This window comes from Euphorbia lathyris, chromosome 3, assembly GCF_963576675.1.
Source record: "Euphorbia lathyris chromosome 3, ddEupLath1.1, whole genome shotgun sequence".
NCBI classification, from domain to species: Eukaryota; Viridiplantae; Streptophyta; class Magnoliopsida; order Malpighiales; family Euphorbiaceae; genus Euphorbia; species Euphorbia lathyris.
This window is the reverse complement of record NC_088912.1, coordinates 8,753,046-8,774,070: the sequence shown is the minus strand read 5'-3', so window position 1 is coordinate 8,774,070 and position 21,025 is coordinate 8,753,046. Positions and strand designations below refer to the sequence as shown.

Sequence of the window (21,025 nt, the reverse complement as noted above, 5' to 3'; positions counted from 1 at the left end):
TCCAAATTACAAATTGAAGAACAGGAATGAGCTATACTGCTTTATATAGCAGAAAGATCAAAGCTGTTTACAGCTCATGTAATTGGCGGGAATGCTCTAACAAACACTAACTAATTAACAAATCAGTTAGAGAGGTAGAGTAATCAACTATGGTGGAGTACATACTAAGAAGAATAGAATGCATAAGAAGAAGAATTTATTTGCTATAACTTGTTGTAGCTTATTTATGGTGAATCCTGCAATTCTTCAACATGCCCCCCTCAAGAAGAACAGAGGGAAAAGTTGATGAGGTTCATCTTGGACAATGCAGGAATCATTTGAGAATGGCTCAGTGATTTTGTGAATACATCTGCAATTTGATTGTGTGTTGAAACATGAACTAGGTTAATGAAGCCTTGTTTAACACATTCTCTGGCATAGTGACAGTCAATTTCAAAGTGCTTAGTTGTCTCATGGAGCACTGGATTTTTTGCAATGGCTATTGCTGCCTGACTGTCACATGATATCAGAATAGGTAGCTCCAATGGAACTTCAAAAGTGGTCATTAGATAGGAAATCCATTTAAGCTCAGCACAAGTGGCAGCTAAACTTCTGTATTCTGCTTCTGCAGAAGATTTACTGACCACATTTTGTTTCTTCACTTTCCAGGATATGAGAGAACTTCCCAGCAAAATACAAAACCCAGTTAGAGACCTTCTTGTTTCTGTACATCCTCCCCAATCTGAATCGCAAAAGGCTTGTAATTTGAAAGCTGAAACTGCTGGATACAATAATCCAGTATATAATGTACCTTTTAGGTACCTCAGAATATGAATAGCAGCTTCAAAATGAATTGTGGTAGGATTTTGCATGTATTTGCTTAATTGTTGAGTACTGTAAGCTATATCAGGTCTAGAAAAGCCAAGATATAGTAGCTTACCAACAATTCTTCTATAAGCAGCTGGTTCTGTAGCTTGTGTTCCTTCTGATACAAAAGTAATGCCAGCTGGGAGAGGGCTTGATGCTGGTTTTGAGTCAGAAAGACTTGCATCTTTCAACATATCAGTGATATATTTCACCTGTGATAAGACAATGCCATTTGATACTCTGGCTATTTCAATTCCTAGGAAATAGGAAACTTCTCCCATGTCTTTTATGGTGAATAATGTATGAAGGAAGTTTTTGACTTCATCAATCTTCAACTGGTTGTTGCTACTTATCAAGATATCATCCACATAGATTAACAACATAGTGAATGAATTATCTTGATGCTTCTTCTTTGTAAACAAGCAGTGGTCATAGACTGATCTTGAGAAACCAAATGCTTCTAGTTTTGTTGAAAGTTCTCTATGCCACTGCCTTCCAGCTTGTCTAAGGCCATAAATGGACTTAACCAGCTTGCACACTTGACCCTTTTTGGCCTTGGAGTACCCCTTTGGTGGCAGCATGTATAGCTCTTCATCAATGGTGCCATGAAGATATGCATTATTGACATCAATTTGATGTACATTCCATGCATTCATCACTGCAATAGCTAGAAAGAGTCTTACTGTCACAATTCTTGCAACAGGACTAAATGACTCATTGAAGCCAATGCCTTGAATCTGGTTAAACCCTTTTGCTACCAATCTGGCTTTGAACTTGTCTAATTCACCATTAGCTTTGTATTTGACTCTGAAAACCCACATTGAAGCTATTGGCTTCTTCCCTGTAGGCAGAGCTGTAAGCACCCATATGTTGTTTTTCTCAAGGGCTTGTATTTCTAGATTCATTGCCTCCACCCAAGCAGGGTCTAATGCAGCTTCTTCATAGCTGTGTGGTTCTTTATACTTTGAAATTTGCACAACAAAGGCTTTTTGAGCATGAGAAAGTTGAATCACTTGCATGTGTTCCTGTAAATCAGTGTATGAGGAAGTTTTATCAGTTATTTTGCAATGATTAACATAATCATTCATCCACTGAGGTTGACATCTTGATCTACTGGATCTCCTCAAAGATGTTGGTGTTGCTGATGAAGAATCACTTTGAATATCAGCAAAAGTAAGAGCAGTAGTTGTGTCAGCAGGAATGGTTGCATCACTTGTGAAATTGTTGATGTCAGGCAGAACTTCACTTTCTTTAAAAGGAAATGTAGATTCAAAGAATTTGACATCTCTAGAAGTAATGAACTTCTTAGTATGTACATCAAATACTTTATAACCTTTCTTTCCATTTGTGAATCCCATGAAAATGCCTTTGTTTGCCTTAGAGCTCATTTTATCTGTTACTAGTGGTGCTTTATAATAACACAAACAACCAAAGGTGTGAAAAAGATCATAGTCAGGTTTAGATTTGTAGAACCTGTTATAAGGAGATTCCCATCCAAGTTTTCTGCTTGGAAGTGCATTAACAATTGCCACTGCCATCTGCAATGCTTCTCCCCAGAATTGGTTTGGAATGCCTGCATGTAAACATATTGATCTGGCCACCTCAAGTAGGTGTCTATGCTTTCTTTCAACCACACCATTTTGTTGTGGTGTATAAGAACAGCTCCTTTGATGGATAATACCCTTTTCTCTAAACATTGCATCACAATTATTACTTAGAAATTCTCCTCCATTATCTGATCTAATAGTTTTGACAGAAGCTGAATATTGGTTCTGAATCATAAGAAGGAAAGCTTTTAAAACACTGAACACCTGAGACTTTTGCTGAATAAGAACCAACCATGTGACCCTTGTATAGTCATCTACAATTGTGAGAAAAAATCTTGCACCAGATGTAGATGGAGTGTGATATGGACCCCAAACATCTAAGTGAAGCAACTGAAAGCTTTCTGTTGTCTTGATTTCACTTCTAGTAAAAGAAAACTTGTGCATCTTTGCACATGGACATGTCTCACAATCTATAGAATTGCACTGCAAGTCTATGCTGTCAATATGACTTAATGCATCAAACGCAGCATGGCCAAGTCTTAAATGCCAGATATCAACATGATTCTTAACTGTTTTAGCAGTAAGAGCTCTATTATTGTTACAATGTATGAATCTTTCAATAATTTTGGGAGAAAATGAAGTCCTATCTAAAAGATAAAGACCATCAATTAACCAAGCAACTGCAATTATCTCCTGATTTTCTGAGTTTTGTAAAGAGCAACAATTGTCATAGAAAGTAATTGCTACTTTTGCCTGCTTTAGCAACTGACCAACAGACAACAAGTTATATTGAAAACCAGGCACATGAAGTACATTTTCTAAATGCAATTTACTGTTTAGAATAACTGTACCAGTGTGACTTACAGGTTGATAGGAACAATTTGGTAGAGTTACAGTCTGAAGCTTCATAGTGCTTTGTAAATTGTTGAACCAATGCTTACTTGGGCACATGTGGGAAGTAGCTCCACTGTCAATGATCCAATAATCACCCTCAATATGATTATCGCCTGAAAAACCAGCAAAAGCATTAAAATCAAAGCCCTGTAGAGGTGAATCTGCCACTGATTTTTGCTTCATGAGCTTGTACATTTCGTGCATCATTTTTGTCATTTGCCTGGAATCCAGATCTTCTTCATCACTACTGTCAGCTTCTTTTCCATTCTTGCTGGAACTTCCTCCTGAAACTGCTGCATTTGCTTTAGCACTTCCTTTTTTCTGTGATTTATTGATGTCTGTTTTGCCTTTCCACCATTCAGGGTATCCAATCAACTTAAAACAAGAAGATTTAGAATGCCCTGACACATTGCAGTGCTCACACAACTCATTACTTTTAGCTTTTCTTGTTTCCCATGGTTTTGCTGATTTGCTAAAATTAGCAATTTCAACATTTTGAGTAGGCATTGCTTCTCCTTGAGTTTCAATTCGAAGAACCATGGAATATGCTTTATATGTATCAGGAAGTGGATCCATAAGCAGTATTTGGTTTTTGACAGCATCATAATGCTCATTCAATCCCATAAGAAATTGAACCAGCCTGTCTTCTTCACTCATTTCTGCAATTCTTTTGAATGCATTACAAATGCACTCTTTAGCAGCTTCACAATGACAATTGGGAATAGGCCTCAACAAAGATAATTCATCCCAACTTCTCTTCAGTTTATTGTAATAATGCAGAAGAGAAAGATTACCTTGAGAAAAGTTACTGATTTCTCTTTTAATCTTGTAAAACATAGGACCATTACTCTGCCCAAATCTCCTTTTGAGTTCCTTCCAAAGCTCTCTTGCAGATTCAATGTAAATGAAACCCTCAGAAAGGTCCTTGGACATTGTATTTACAATCCAAGATGAAACAAGGCAATCTTGTTTCTGCCATTTTCTGTAAGCATCTGTTCCTGAAGCAGGGATCTCCTTATCTTCAGTAACAAAATGAAGTTTGCCTTTCGCAGTCAACACTCTGATCATAGCATTACTCCATGATAAGTAATTGTTGCTTGTCAAAGAAATGTTGATCAACACCAGCCCTGGATTCTCTGATGAAGAAAAACCAGAACGAGAGTTGCTTGTATTCGTCTTTGAATTTGTGTTTGCGTCTTCACTCGAAGAACTCGAAGAACTCGAAGATTCAGATTCACTTGAAACTTCGTTCTCCTGCCTTCTGGCTCGTGGAGGATTCCTTCTCTTTTTGTTTGCCATTGTTGAATTGTTGAATTCAGAATAACTTGCAGCAAATTGATGTGTAAATCACCAATTCTCTGATACCATGTGAACTTTGTTATGAATCAATGAGAAGAAATCAATGGTGTTTCATTAATGAATCCAAATTACAAATTGAAGAACAGGAATGAGCTATACTGCTTTATATAGCAGAAAGATCAAAGCTGTTTACAGCTCATGTAATTGGCGGGAATGCTCTAACAAACACTAACTAATTAACAAATCAGTTAGAGAGGTAGAGTAATCAACTATGGTGGAGTACATACTAAGAAGAATAGAATGCATAAGAAGAAGAATTTATTTGTTATAACTTGTTGTAGCTTATTTATGGTGAATCCTGCAATTCTTCAACAGATAAATCATTTTATTAAAACGAATCAAATCGAATAAACATTTTATCAATTCGCTCATGAACAAATAGCCGTTTTATCAAACCAACTCATAATCAAATAAATCGCTTTAACAAACTAACTCGTAGTCAAATAAACGTATTTAAAGCCACTTAAATAATTTAAGACTAAAACTTATTTTTATCTGTCATTGGAATAGTTACGTATTAAAGCGATATAATTAATTTAGACAGAATACACCGTTAGACTCGTTATATTGGCATAAATTTATTTGAACTATTCAATTTCTTGTACTAATTTTATATTCAACGTTATACCGACTCTATCAGATAAATATCAGTATTAGTCCTTCTATTAATTCAGTAAATTCACACCACTTTAAACTCGTGGCGCTGCTAAAAACCTTAATACCGAATTGAACTTTCACTTCGATACAAATCTAAAGGACAACTCTCCATCGACAATAAATTAGTAATCATAAATCTCAATCAGTTAAAATTTGACAAAACTATCGTAACTAAACTTACTCAAAATCATACCTAAAACGTTATAAAATGAATTTCAGTCTAAAATACGGTTACCAAAATATCATCGTCGACCATCGAAAATCCATCGGTGTGACCGAAAAGCCATCGATGTGATCCGTTAAATCCGTTAATATCTACCTGTTCATCCCTTTTTCTTTTTCTTCTTTTTTCCGGATCACTTTTTCTCTCCCCCATCTTTTTATGCACACAATATGTGAATTTCTGTGTCAATTTAGAGTACCTATATGATTGACACCTATTTTAAAACGTGTCACTGCATACATAAATTTTAATTTAATTTTCTTTTGTTTATTATTATTATTTTTATCATAATCGTAATAGTTGTGGATGATTAACTATGATTCACAAATTCATATATATATTAATTACAAAATATCAATTAGCATCCTTTGATTTATATCTTTTTATAACACTAAACCAAAACTATTAATTTACACCTAAAAATATTAAATTAAACCCAATAATATATTTAAATTCAAAATTAATTAACACTCTAAAAAAATATATATTATAATCTAGTTCAAAAACATAGAGATTCGACATTTTTAGACACGGACATTACAAATTTCACCCCTAGCATTGGCAAGTTGGGTCAATTAAAAAAATAATTCATCAAAATTGTATTCTAGATCATGAATTTTGACATCTATACTTCATATTACAAATACATGATCAATTTAGAATACTTTTACAAACACCAATCCCAAAACCTCTCATTGTTACCATTTGCAATGCTCACCATCTCTATACCTCCATTGCTTCTATCTTCTTCTTTATATTCTTTAAGCCTCAGCTTAGAAAATCCAGATAAATTACCTTTTTTATCGTTTCACATTTTGGTGTACAATCACATAAGTGTAAAACCTTTTGGTAATCTCTCACTAAAATGTACTTCCGGTAATTATGACCGTTCAACGCGAAGTCAGCGGGCCACGTCAACAATTTGACCTTCATAAAAGTCAAAATTGTTGATATGACGCGTTGACTTTGTGTTGATCGGTAAACTTTTAACTTTTATGGAGGTCAATTTACTGATGTGGCACGTTGACTTCGCGTTGAACGGTCACAATTACAGGTTATACACTTTAATGGGAGATCACTGAAATGTTGTACACGTTTATATGCAACATTAAAAATTGTACATTAAAGTGTGAAATAGAATAAATATTATATACCACATATATAATTTAACCTAAAAAAATTTCACCAACACCAAAAAAATAAGTATTGAAATTGTCACATAACTCATAACTGTTTGATATTTTAATTTATTGAAAATGGTAAGTCAAACAATTTAATTTGTTTTTAACATAAGTGATTTTTTAATTTAATTTTTTAAAAATAGCCACAACTTTCAACCTAAATTAAAAAATAATCCAAATTTTCAATTAAATTAAAATAAAAAGCCATAACTTTCAACTTAAATTAAAAACTAGCCCAAACTTTTAACTTGTATCATGGATTTAAATACTTATCCGTTTTTTCTCACGAACTTTCAATTTGACTCAACTTAACAGTGTTAGGGATAAAATTGCTATTAGCTATCAACGTTATGTGTAAAATTATATTATTTTAGATGTTAGAGGTAAAATTGCTCACCACTGAAACAGGTAGGAATACTTTTACACCTTATCCCAAATTTTAATTACAATGGGAATTGTTAGCTGTTGAAACAGTTATAGTTAAAACCATCAAAGATGAAATTTAATCTAATTACAATTAAAACGAGTTAATAACAAAGAAACCGTTGACATAACCCACCAGTTTAATCTTAATTAAACCCTATTTAAGCATATACATTATGCAAATTACACAGCACTCAAAATACAAATCAATCCCAAAAGAAACTCAAAATGCAACGTGGTCGTTTTCTCCTTTCCCTCCTTTTCACCATTTCACTTTTCCATCTCCGGCCGACTCCGGCAGCCGGTTCTCCATCCCAGAGTGACCTAGATTTCATCCGTACAAACTGCAACAAGACAGCAAAGTCCGAACTCTGCTTCTCCTCTCTTTCCCCCTACGCCGCTACATTACAGCAAAGTCCGACGAAGCTTGTTAACGCATCAATCGTGGTTTGCGAGTCCAAAGCCAAGCCTGTGATGGCGTACATCTCCGACCTCTTTCATCGCGGCGGCGGATCTCCCGATCCTTCCTTAGTCGAAGCTCTCGATATATGCGTAGAAGAGTTCGATGATGCCATATACCAAATGGAGAATTCATTGGAGAGGATGAAGAACTTTACATCGAAAAGCGCTGTTTTCGATGTACAAACGTGGATGAGCTCTTCTTTTACCGATGCAGATACTTGTCTTGACGGTTTTGAAGACGTTCCTGATCTGCCGGAGAAATCGGAAGTGATTCGTCGGACGACGGAGGTAATGGACTTCAATAGATTTGCTCTCAATTTCATAGCAGATATCGCCTCTCAGTCTCCTCCGACTCCGTTATAAATTATTGTCATTGGAATATGATAGTTCGAATATAATCGTTAAAATATAGCAGTTGGAATATGATTGTAATAAATGTTTATGGTCGTTAAAATAATTCCGTTAAAAATTATTGTTATTGGTGCGAAATATTAGTGGATATATTTTTAAGTACGTAAAACAACATGTCATATTCGTCAATTAGCAACATTTAGAAGAGGTAAATCTGGTTAGAAAAATGAAACTTCAAAAAGCCCCGGCTTCTTGCAATCCGGATCTTGATGCATATTTTTTTTGCTCCAGAGAGATATGTCTTTGATCGTACGGTATGATATGATACCTTACTACTGTGATATATCAAAGCACAGAGTCAAAGAATAACAAATAAGATAAGTGTGAGAGCTGTTACCGAAAGGAAGTTTTTTTTTGGTTCATTTTGCTAAAAAGAAAAAGTGAAAAATAAATATGAGAACGAAACAAAATATTGATTAAAAGATTCTATAAAGCGATTAGTCTAATTTATTACAAAGATTCTGAAAAAATCTTGAAAATCTATATAAATCCCAGTCAAAGAATAACAAATAAGATAAGTGTGAGAGTCGTTACTGAAAGGAAGTTTTTTTTTTTGTTCAGTTTGCTAAAAAGAAAAAGTGAAAAATAAATATGAGAACGAAACAAAATATTAATTAAAAGATTCTATAAAACTATTAGTCTAATTTATTACAAAGATCCTGAAAAGATCTAAAAAATCTATGTAAATCTCAGTCAAAGAATAACAAATAAGATAAGTGTGAGAGTTGTTACTGAAACGAAGTTTTTTTTTTTTGTTCAGTTTGCTAAAAAAGAAAAAGTGAAAAATAAATATGAGAACGAAACAAAATATTAATTAAAAGATTCTATAAAGCTATTAGTCTAATTTATTATAAAGATCCTGAAAAGATCTCAAAAATCTATGTAAATCTATGAGAGGATTAAGATGTACAGATTATTATAATTTGTTTCAGATTTAGGGAATAAGTAACATTCGTTGAATAAATCTATGAGAGAATTAAGATGTAAAAATTACCAGTAATATGTTTCAGATTCAGGGAATAAGTAACATTCATTGAATAAATCCTAGGAAATCAATGTAAATCCAGGAAAAATGTAGGAAATTTATTGGGTAACTTATACACATGGTCACTAAACTTTACCTATTTTAATATTATTGCCACTGAACTTCAATTCTTAACGTTATGATCACTGAACTTTATACTTTTTTTAATTTGGGTGACTACTCAACTTTAATTATTTCTTCAAAATGATCGTTAACGATCTCAAAATGAAAATATTTAAGAATTAAAATTGTTCAGAACGACATTTATCATCAAACCATATTTTTTATTTTTCAAAATCACATTTTTTGGATCTTTTCTTTCTAAAAATCCACTCTCTCTCCTAACCAAACAACACCTAAATGACCTCAAAACGAAAATTTTCAAGAATTAAAGTTCCTTAGAGTAACATTAACTCTTCGAATTTTTTATTTTGAGGCGTTGAATGGCCACTGGTGTTAAAAAGTGTAAAGTTCAATAGTCATGCCGTTAAGAATTGAAGTTCAGCGCCCACAATGTTAACATGGGTAAAGTTCAGTGACCATGAATGTAATTTATCTGAAATCTATTAGAGATTGAGATCAACAACATTTATTACAATGATCTATAAAATCGAGCAATTTTATCTAACATTGGTAAATTTGTAAATTTGAGAAATAACTCAATAAATTAGTGGATTACTATACCCAGCCCCAATTTCACACTTCCAGCCCCGAAAAAAGACGTAACCGCCCTTTAACCAAAAACTGAAAATTCCAATCCCTCCCAAACTCTCTCAAAGTCTCCCAAATACATTTTGATCCGAATCAAAGACAACACGTTTGATGGAAGGCAATCCGTTATCACCGGGAAGAGACGGGAGTGATGCTGTGTCTGAAGTCGAGGTATTTTTCCGATTGAACTTCCTTTCATTTCTGTAATTTGATTTAAAAAAAATCTAGTTCGACACTCAGACGTGTGAGCATCACGCCTCACCATGTGGTGAGGCGTATGAGTATCACGCCCCACCACATGGTAAGGCGTGATAGCCACATGCCCCACCATGAGGTGGGACGTGATGTTCATACGCCCCACCACATAGTGAGGTGTGATGCTCACATGCCGCACCGCATGGTCGGGAGTGATACTCATACGCCCCACCACATGGTGAGGCGTGATGCTCACACGCTCGAGCATATTTGTGGCTGTTTTCGGGTTTAGACACCAAAACGTTGTAGAAATGTCACGTTTTGGAATGTAATGTTCGTTATTTATCATTTACAAGAGGTTTCGTGGGAAGAATTTGACGGAAACGGCATAGATTACAGTTCGCAGTTTTTTTCCAAACAAACGTTTCAAACATATCATGAAGCTGTTAACTGGGCAAAACAAACGGTAATTGGGATCGGGTTCGAGTTAACCACATCGTCGCACAAGACGGGGGGCAAGTCAAAGTGGATATTGGTTAAATGTGCTCGTGGTGTTAAGAATTATAAAAGGAAAAAGGATATGGATATGGATGTTATACTACGGAAGAATACAAAAACAAAGTACTGTGGTTGCAAATTCCAGATAAAGGTTATGGAAATCTCTGAATTGGGCGGTTGGGTGGTGAATGGGATTCCTGGAGATAGAGGACAACACTGTCATCAGTTGGCTGTATATCGTCAGGGCTACAGACAGATGAGCGGACTAAGCCCGGGTTCCAAAAAACTTGTTCGTGAAATGAGTTCAGCTCAAGCTAAGCCTTGTGCTATTTTTGCTGCAATCAAAGAAAAACATCCGGAGGATTGCCCGACACAAAGACATATCTATAATTACAAGGAGAAAATCAGGACTGAGAGCTTTGAGGGTCGGGATGTAATCGGTCAATTTTATCGGCTTGCTATAGATAAGGAGTACATACATTGGATGCAAGCGGTGTCGGGCAGCAATGTTGTGACTCACTTATTTATAGTACATCCAACATCGATCACACTGTTCCGATCTTATTACTTGTATGTTGATATGGATTCAACACATAAAACAAACAAGTATAAGATGCCATTCTTTGAAATCATTGGAATGACGCCTTCAAACAAAAACTTCTTGATCGCCTATGCAATCATGAATGATGAAACTGAGGGAAGTTATATGTGGGTGTTACAAAAATTGAAGCTTTTGCTCCAACCTGATGTGCATCCGATAGCCATTGCTACAGACCGGGAGTTAGGACTGATGCGGCTGGTTCGTGAGGTATTTCCTCATAGTCATCATTTATTGTGCACATAGCATATTAATAAAGATGTGGAGGATAGAGTAGGCAAGTTGTGTGGAATGAAGAGGTTTGGTGAAATTTTTAAGAATTCCAAATGGAAACGTATAATTGAAGCCCCGACAGTAGCCGAATATGAGGCGGCAGTGGTAGCCATGAAGAATACTACTGCCAACTGGCCTCGTGTGATAGAGTACGTGGAGACCACATGGCTAGTGCATAAAGAGAATTTTTGTCGAGCATGGACGAACAATGTGTTGCATTTAGGAAACACCACAACCTGTCGAGTGGAGAGTTCATATGCACAGTTGAAACAGTAGTTGAATTCATCTACTGGTGCACTCGATACAGTGTGGGCGAAGGTGCACAAGGACATTGAGGCTCAGATCGAGGCGATCAAGTAAGACATTTATTCTATTATTTGCTTTAATCTTTTAAAATTTAATACATTAGTTTTGTAATCCTTCACTGTATATAATCAGATACTCACTCGATGACCCGAGAAGAAGATCTGCGGTGAATCACTGTGGAGCACCTTTCACGTATCTCGACTTACACGTTTCACATTACTGCTTGACTGTACTAAATGATGAGCTCAAGCGTATGCACGGATTGAGTATGGATGTGGTAAGTGAATGCGGATGCGTGTTGCCCATGACTCATGTCATTCCGTGTGCATGTGAGCTTAAAACATATATTGACACAGATGAATCGGTCCGTGTTGACCGCATCCATCCTTTTTGGAGATCTCTTGCGTTTGAAGGGTTGAGTGACATACCAGTTACTGCTCCAGTATATGCTGACGGGTCTGAGGATCACCGATTTTTTCAATCTCTTGTGGAAAAGGTTGAAAAATTAGATCCTTCAATGGTGCGTAGCATATCGATGTACATTCATGATCAGATAAACCCGGAACAAAGTGGCTTCAAAGAACCTGAGGTCAAAGACACTATTAGGGGTAGACCAAAGGGAAATTCATCAACGAAATGAAATCCGAGTGCATGGGAGTACAGTCAACGAGGTCGAGCACGGTCATCAGGTTCGAGGAGTAGTCGTAGTCGAGGCCGTTCCTCATCCTCATCTGTGCATAACAGCTAGATGCTGGGTATATTTTATTTTATTAAATATATGTTGAAGTTAAAGTAAATATATTTTTATTAATGAATTTCATATATTAATATTTTCAGTCGGATTTGATGCGGATATCGCCGGTTACCACCATTTACATCGGGTTCAATGTCTCATCGTACCATTTATTATTGGATTCCATGATGTTGTAGCAGATGGTAACTGTGGATTTCGTGTTTTAGCCGATGCCACCACCTATAACCAAGAGGAGTGGAAGCTGATGAGAGTGCTCATAAAGATTGAGATGCGGGCAAACCGTGATCTGTATGCGCCAGTGTACGGGAACAGATTTGATGCTGCCCTCACACGTATTAAATGGGCAGGAGCGGGTTGTGGTGAGTCCCACTGGATGGTGAGTCCGGATGACTTATATGCTGCTGCATCTATATTGAACGCAGTAATATTCCTCTTTATTACACAACAGTTAGGATGTTGCACTATACTGCCGATGCGTTCGGACGATGGAAGACCACCAGAGCGAGAGATTGTGATTTGTCATTTGGGGAGTTATCATCACTACATACGTCTTTATTTACATCCTACGTTTCCAGTGCCTCCCATTGTCACCCAATGGCGTTTATTTCGTCATCCGAGTGTTCGTCACTTGGAGAATCTATACGCTGAAAGGAGAGAGGCTTGGACTAGATTATATTAGTTTTATATGTTGTGATTAATAATATTTATTAATTAACTTATTTTATTTTTACTTATTTTAGGACTAAATTGTATGGTATTTTTAAGTTTTAAGTACAATTCTGTAGTTACGGGTTTAACGACCTATTTACGGGTTTAACGGCCTATTTACGGGTATAACAAACTATTTACGGGGTTAAACAGCTATTTTTTTTGCCAATCCGACACACGGGCGTGTGGCAATCACGCCTCACCGCGTGGTCGGACGTGATAGCCAACTGCCCGACCTTGCGGTGAGGCGTGGGGCTCTCACGCCCGACCACACGGTGAGGCGTAATATCTATACGCCCGACCACGCGGTGAGGCGTAATATCTATACGCTCGACCACGCGGTGAGGCGTGATAGCCACATGCCCGCGTGTCGGATTGGGAAAAAAAATAGAAATTTCCCTCCCCAAAACCCATGAAAGGGCATTTTCGTCCTTTCACGGGGCTAGGGGTGGGAATTTGGGGCTGGGTTTAACAACACCCATAAATTATCTTCTCAGTCACGAATCTTATCATATACACTTCACATACGTGTTATTTTATGAGTAAAATATCAAAAACACATGAATAGACGTGAAAAAAATTAAAAAAACATAATGTATTTTTATACGAGTTGGACAAAAAAAAATCCAAATATAATGAGTTTTGCGAAACAAACTACAATCGCCATTGATCCGCAATTTACGCCAATCAATAATTTATCAAAACGAATTAAAGAAAACGAAAATAATTCTCAATGAACTGTTAATTAACGGATCGACAAAATCTCCTGATCTGTCCTTCATTACCGGTGAGAACATCTACTCTTCCCAACTTAACCAGGGCCTGACCAAATTTGAAGTTGAAATCAGCACCGTTTGCGATGTTTTGCACGGCGGAGCTAGTGATAGGGTCCAATGCAAGTTCTTGATCAACTTGAAGAATACCTTTATGCTGTAAAATTTGCTGGTAGAAAGACTTGTCCACAATGAAAGAACTTGAAAGGTTCTGATCAAGAAAAGTTGTGTTGCTTCCATCTGAATTTTGAGGACATTTGTTTCGTAAAATGTTCAACAATGTCGTGTCCATTGTCGGATCAGGTTTCCCGGAATTTTGGAAATCGTAAAGACGGTTTTGGAAGAGTGAGCAATGTGCTAGGCCAACGGTGTGACCACCTACAAGAAAAAAGCGAGTTAGAGACCGAATTTCCAATTGCAAAACCACTCTCTAAGTTGGTTTAGAGATTAGATTTTGATACTTAGAGACTGAATTCAATCGATAAGTACCCGATTGCTAAATATTTGCAATCGGATTTCTGTTTCTGTTGAGAAATACAATAGTAAAAGTTAGAGACCGAACTTTGCAACCATATATTCGGTCTCAAACAGTAAAACATAAAGGTGTGTAACATCTTATTAGATTAGAGGTGACAATCCAGGCATGTAATTATATGTGATATAAATGCACCGAAAATAATAATCGTGTCAAATAGATTATATCAGTCGGATTATCTTTATAAATCATATTAAAAAATTTGTAAAATGAATTTTTGTTTTGAAAAATTTATTGATTTTCTGATTAGAGAATGAAGGTAGTCGATCCCTGTTTCCACGTAAAAAAAAAATTGAATTTCTATTTAAGAAGTGACTGTTTTACCAACTTCAATCATGATTCTTTCATCCCGGATTTTGTTTAGAACAATTCGAAGAGCTCTTAGTTTTTTCTAATATTAGTTTAGAGTGAAGTCGGTTATACAATTAGAATGTGACACATTAGTACTATATTCTAATGTGTGAAATCCTGATTAGAAGGTCTACAAAACCTGAAGGTATGTTTGTTTTTAATTTTGAGAGCTCTTAATTTCTTCGATATTAATGAGAAATTCTACTATACTCCCGGTGTAATATACTCGTCCAATCAAATAATATCACTTATACATTTATTTATTTTAACTCTAATCATCTCTTGTAAATTAGTATTTATCTCTCTATTGATTGGTTAAATGTATTACACCTGGTATATAGTATTACATCCGGTATATAGGACTTAGAAGTTCTAGATATTAGTTTTGGATTGAAAACTCTAGCATATGCTCAAAGTCTAAGTAGATTCGAGCAATCAGAATGTAACATGTCAGTGTTAACGTGTCAAATTCTGATTAGCTAGCCGGACCCATATATATTTAAGTTGATGATGTGGAAGTAAAAATAAATAAATAAACAATGTCGTAATAGTAAAAGAAATGGAAAAAAGTTAAGTATTTAGTTATTTACCACCAAGAAGATAAACCATGTCTGAAACGTCAAGTCGTTTCTGAGCAAATGCTGAAACAGATTGAGAAATTGAGATAGACGGAGATGGAAGCTGCACATCTGCAGCCAAAGATATCAAACCATCTCTTCTTCCTGTTTCTACATTGTACCATCCTCCTTTTGCCTGCATACATTTCACACTTAGGATTTTAAGTATACAGTAAGACTAGATATAACACTGAATGACCAAATTGATTTAGTTATTTAAGATTTAGATGAACATGAACAAATTCATTTAACATTTCATCTATTAAAATTAGTGAAATCTCAACTAATATGGATGAAAAGTTAACAATTTTATTAAAACTTAACCTACTTAACATAAATCCGTCCATAAAAATTTAACAGAGTTGTTAAAAATTGAACAAAAACTGTTAACTTACTGTCGACATGGCTTATGATTTTACAGGTCGATAGCAAATATTACCAAATAATAGATCAAATAACAAAGATCAATATCTTGGATAAGTCTATAAACTATATATTATCAAATAACAAGCATATAAACAAAGACTAACATTTTAGATAATTCAATCTAACTAATAATACTTTAACCCTAATATCGATGCATCAAGTTCCCATTGACCAGGTCTACTTGAATCCACACTATTGTAAATAAACGTTGAAAAACATTGAGAAATTTTACGGTATTTTGGGAATAATACGTTCTATCAATAAAAATTGTTTTATATACCACTAATTGAAATATGATTGTTATAAAAGAAAAAATATATACATGTAGTATTAATTGATTCGTCAAATATATATTACTCCTAAAGTACTCTAAAAAATTTGAATTGATCAGCAACTCAATCCGAGTCAATGGAAACTTGACACATCACACGATAGTTAACTTTAGTGCTGACACGTCAAATTCTCATTGACCGGATCTACGTGGACCCGGACTATTAAAAGAATTAATTTGATAGAATAATTGAGAAAAAATAAAGAAACTTACTAGTAAGACAGAATCTCTGGTAGCCATGGCAATAATATCAGCACAAGAGACAATTCCAGGGCAGAAAAATTCAACAGCAGACTTTGCAGCATCAATTATATCATAACCTCTCACACTTAAATTTGGTATTGCTGTTTTTTCACTGTTCTTCCCATCCAGTAGTATAGATGCATCACATCCCTACATTTTTCACATTTCAATAATACACTTAATTTTGTTAATTAATATATATATATATATATATATATATACAAAGTCTTAGTTTTTAATAAACGAATCGAGTTAAGTCGGATCGTACTTAATATCATTTTTCCTGTCTAAACCTGGCCCGTTGGACACAGACCTGGCTAGACAGGGTATACCGCTCGTAAACATATCTAATTTTCAATATGCCCTAAATCGACTGACTGAAATATAGAATATCAATAATTATTGGTTTACATTTTGCATACAAAATCGTCCAATTTTACCTATTGTGTATATTAATTAATTAAAAATATATATTTTTATTCTTTTGTATTTTTATTATTGTTTTACTCTATCTTTTAATATAATATCTTTAAACTAAGATTATAATAATAGATTTTTTTATAATTTTCTCAAAAGATTCGTATTTTTTATTCATTTAATTCATAAATTTTATTAGAAATTTAAAAAACAACTTTATATAGTTTTACTATTATTTTGATAATTTTTATTCATTTTTTAATAAATAAGTCATATAATATTAAATAAAGTTCTATAATTATATAAAAATTAATAAATTAATTATTTCATATGGAAGAGATTATAATTATATAAGAAAAAAATTAAAAAAAAAACATAAAGTATAAGAAAAATAATAGAGAAAAGATTAATTTTGGTATTTTTATTTTTATTTAATCAAATTGACCATCAACTCAAAAATAAGGATTAAAAAGTTCTAAAAATAAACACGGAAAGATTCTATAATTATTTTTAAAAATACAAGTACTGTCTAGCGTGTGAGGTAAAAACACAAAGACTTTATAATTATTTATCCATTAAAACATTTTTTTAGGATGAACTTTTATTGTTTAGATTTGAGATTTGATTTTCAAATCCGAACCCGTTTGAATAAATAGCGAGCTAGACTGTAAGCCTGTTAAATCCAATCCATGAACATATATCCTTCCAATTATAAATATCAAGATCATAAAAGAACAAAATTGAAATTGAGTGAAAATAGTAAGTTTTCAAGTTAAGTTTAATATATTTGTGCTACCGATATTTGAGTAATCTCGAACTGATTAATGAGAGTAACTATACATACATGTACGAAGCAATCATGGAACTGAAGGCGAAGTAAGGCGGCAACAATGGTTCGGTCGGAAATGAACTTGGATTGAACCACACCCCGTACAATAGATTCAACATCAAAAATACACTTTCCTTTGTAGAACCCAACCTCCAAATATTGCCCATAGCATTGGCTAGCAAAAATTAGACCCAACACTAATGTCAATTTGATCATCTTTTTAATGTTAATTTTGTTGTTTAGGACTAATTAATAATAATGGTAGAATTAGAATGCATGTATTTTGCTTCTTTATATATATAGGGGAAGTGAATAAAAATAAATAAATTAATTAAAACAAGAACTAGTTGAAATGGAGGGCACGACAACCTAGCTACTCCAAGTAAGTGGGATTCTTGCTTAATTTGAGGTAGTAATCAAAACGTGCCACCCTATAAGTAAATGGGTTTATATTCATAGTATTATTTTTTTTTATATAAATAAGTTAGGCTTAATACATCATTTGCCCGTGAACTTGTTCAAAATAGTTGATTGGATTTTCAAAGTGTCTCGATAGCCCCCTGAACTTACATAAAATGTTCAATTAGCCTCCTGAACTTGCGTAAAATGTAATCAATTAATCATTCGGTTGTAAAAAAGTAAGTCAAATGCGGAAGATATGTTACACATGTCTTATAATGTTATTACATACTTCACAAAATAGATTAAAACATGTTAAAAAAGAATTTCTTACTTATTCAACTATAAAACATTTTCTTCTCTAATATTATAATCGCATACCCCGATTTTGGTCGTTTTACTTTTTTAAGATACGTGCAACATATCTTCCGCATTTAACTTACTTTTTTACAATCGAGTGATTAATTGATTACATTTTATGCAAGTTCAATGGGCTAATTGAACATTTTATGCAAGTTCAATGAGATATCGAGACACTTTGAAAGTTCAGGGGGCCAATCAACCATTTTGGACAAGTTCACGAGGCAAATGATGTATTAAGCCAATAAGTTATTAGTACCCTCATTTACCTAACATGTTATTTAGTCCCATTATTTTAGAAAATATATTATAAGATCCCTATTTTTTTATTAATATTAATCTTTTGGTCTTTCTGTCTATTTTTTATAGTTTTTAATAGTCGGTTTTGTTCACATGGACCTTAATGACCATGTAGTATTTGGTCATTCACCGTTAGATCTAAATTTAGTAGAATCATAGGATGGAGATTCAAAGCATCACAGTTTTGATCACATGGTCTTTAAGGTACATGTGAACATTCCTGCAAAGCATCATAAGGCTTAGATTTAATAAAGATCTAACGATGAATGACCAAATTCATTTAGTCATTAAGGTCCATGTGAATATTGATGTTTTAACCGTTATATTTGGCATAAACAGACAGAAAATAACAAAGTAACATGGTCATCTTGTATCGTACTATGACAGTCTTGAAAACTAAAATATATTCGGTTAAAAATCTAAAAAAATAGATAAAATGATCAAAGAGTTAATATTAACAAAATATATGGACCTTATAATGTGTTTTTCAAAATAGGAGACTAAACAATATATTATGTAAAAAGGTGGAGACTAATAAATTATTTACCCTAATTTTTTTTTTTATGTAATGTAATTAGATTGTTGATGGGGTTGAAGAATCAGTTTATAAGTTGATGGTAGCAATTTCATAAATTTTAATGTAGTGGAAGTTTTATAACAAAAGAAAGGCTTAATACATTATTTGCCCTTTGAACTTGTCTAAAATAGTTGATTGGTCCCCTGAACTTTCAAAGTGTCTCGATAGCCCCCTGAACTTACATAAAATATTCAGTTAGCTCCCTGAACTTGCGTAAAATGTAATCAATTAATCATTAGGTTGTAAAAAAGTATGTCAAATGCGGAGAATATGTTACACGTGCCTTAGAATGTTATTACATACTTCACAAAATAGATTAAAACATGTTAAAAACGAATTTCTTACTTATTCAACTATAAAACATTTTCTTCTCTAATACTATAATCGCATACCCCGATCTTGGTCGTTTTACTTTTTTAAGATGCGTGTAACATATCTTCCGCATTTAACTTACTTTTTTACAACCGAGTGATTAATTGTTTACATTTTATACAAGTTCAGGGGGCTAACTGAATATTTTATGCAAGTTTAGGGGCTATCGAGACACTTTGAAAATTCAGGGGGCCAATCAACTATTTTGGACAAGTTCGGGGGGCAAATGAAAATTGTCAAATTTTGAATTTTGTTTTTTTTTCGTTTTTTAATTCTATTTTAGATGGAAATATGGATCAAATCGATTCGTTTAGACGTTCAAAATTATAAATTACTATTTTAGTGTAATTTTTCTTTTTTAGTCTTTTTATATTCCGTTTAGGAGTCGATTTTAGGTTTTTTTAGGATAATTTACAAAACTTGATCAAATTGAAAGCTCATTTATATATTTAAACCAATTATTCAACATATTACATATCTAGACTATTTATCTGTTACTTTCCCGAAATACACTTCATATATATATAAGGGATAAGTACAAAAAAAATGCATGTGGTTTACACGTTTTACAAATGCGAACCTGTGGGTTTTTTTTTTTACAAAAAGAGGTCTGTGCTAAACGCCTTTAGCAAACAGAGGCAAAATTGACTAACGGTGTTAAAATTCAAAGAGAAAAGAGTTAATTTGGTCCTTATATTTATTTATTTTATAAATTAACCCCCTAATTATCTAATTATCACAAATAAACCCCAAAATCTAAAATTAAAATTAAAAATAATAATAATAAGAAAATTAAAATATATAAAAAGACCTACCATTTTCTTCTTCTTCTTCTTCTTCTTCTTCTTCTTCTTCTTCTTCTTCTTCTTCTTCTTCTTCTTCTTCTTCTTCTTCTTCTTCTTCTTCTTCTTCTTCTTCTTCTTCTTCTTCTTCTTCTTCTTCCTCCTCCTTTCTCTCTTCTCTTCTTTTTTTTTTTTTCTTCTTTTTTTTTCTTTTTTTAGTTTCCAGAATTCTGGAAAATTTTCAGAATTTCTGGAATTTTCCAGAATTCTAGAATTCTGGAAATTTTTAGAAATTATGGAAAAATTCCAGAAATTCTGGAATCAAATTTAAAAAAAAAAGAAGAAGAAGAAGAATGAAAATCAAAAATTAAAAAGAGATGGAGAAGATGGTATTTTTTTATTTTTATTTTTGATTTTGGGGTTTATTTGTGATAATTAGATAATTAGGGGGTTAATTTATAAAAATAAATAAATATAAGGACCAAATTAACTATTTCCTCTTTGAATTTTAACATTGTTAGTCAATTTTGCCTCTGTTTGCTAACGGCGTTTAGCACAGACCTCTTTTTGTAAAAAAAAAAAAAACGCAGGTTCTCGTTTGTAAAACGTGTAAACCACAAGCATTTTTTTTGTACTTATCCCT

The 21,025-nt window shown here is 33.7% G+C and overlaps 1 protein-coding gene across 1 annotated transcript; it reads right to left on the bottom strand.

Annotated features, from left to right (window-relative positions):
* Positions 1 to 13,811: 13,811 nt before the first annotated feature.
* Positions 13,812 to 17,808, bottom strand: LOC136222519 (peroxidase 60). Its single transcript, XM_066010291.1, has 4 exons — positions 17,608 to 17,808; positions 16,317 to 16,496; positions 15,323 to 15,482; positions 13,812 to 14,221 (listed from the first exon to the last, which is right to left on the bottom strand). Exons 1-4 carry the CDS (start codon positions 17,806 to 17,808, stop codon positions 13,812 to 13,814), a joined length of 951 nt encoding a protein of 316 aa, XP_065866363.1.
* Positions 17,809 to 21,025: the final 3,217 nt, after the last annotated feature.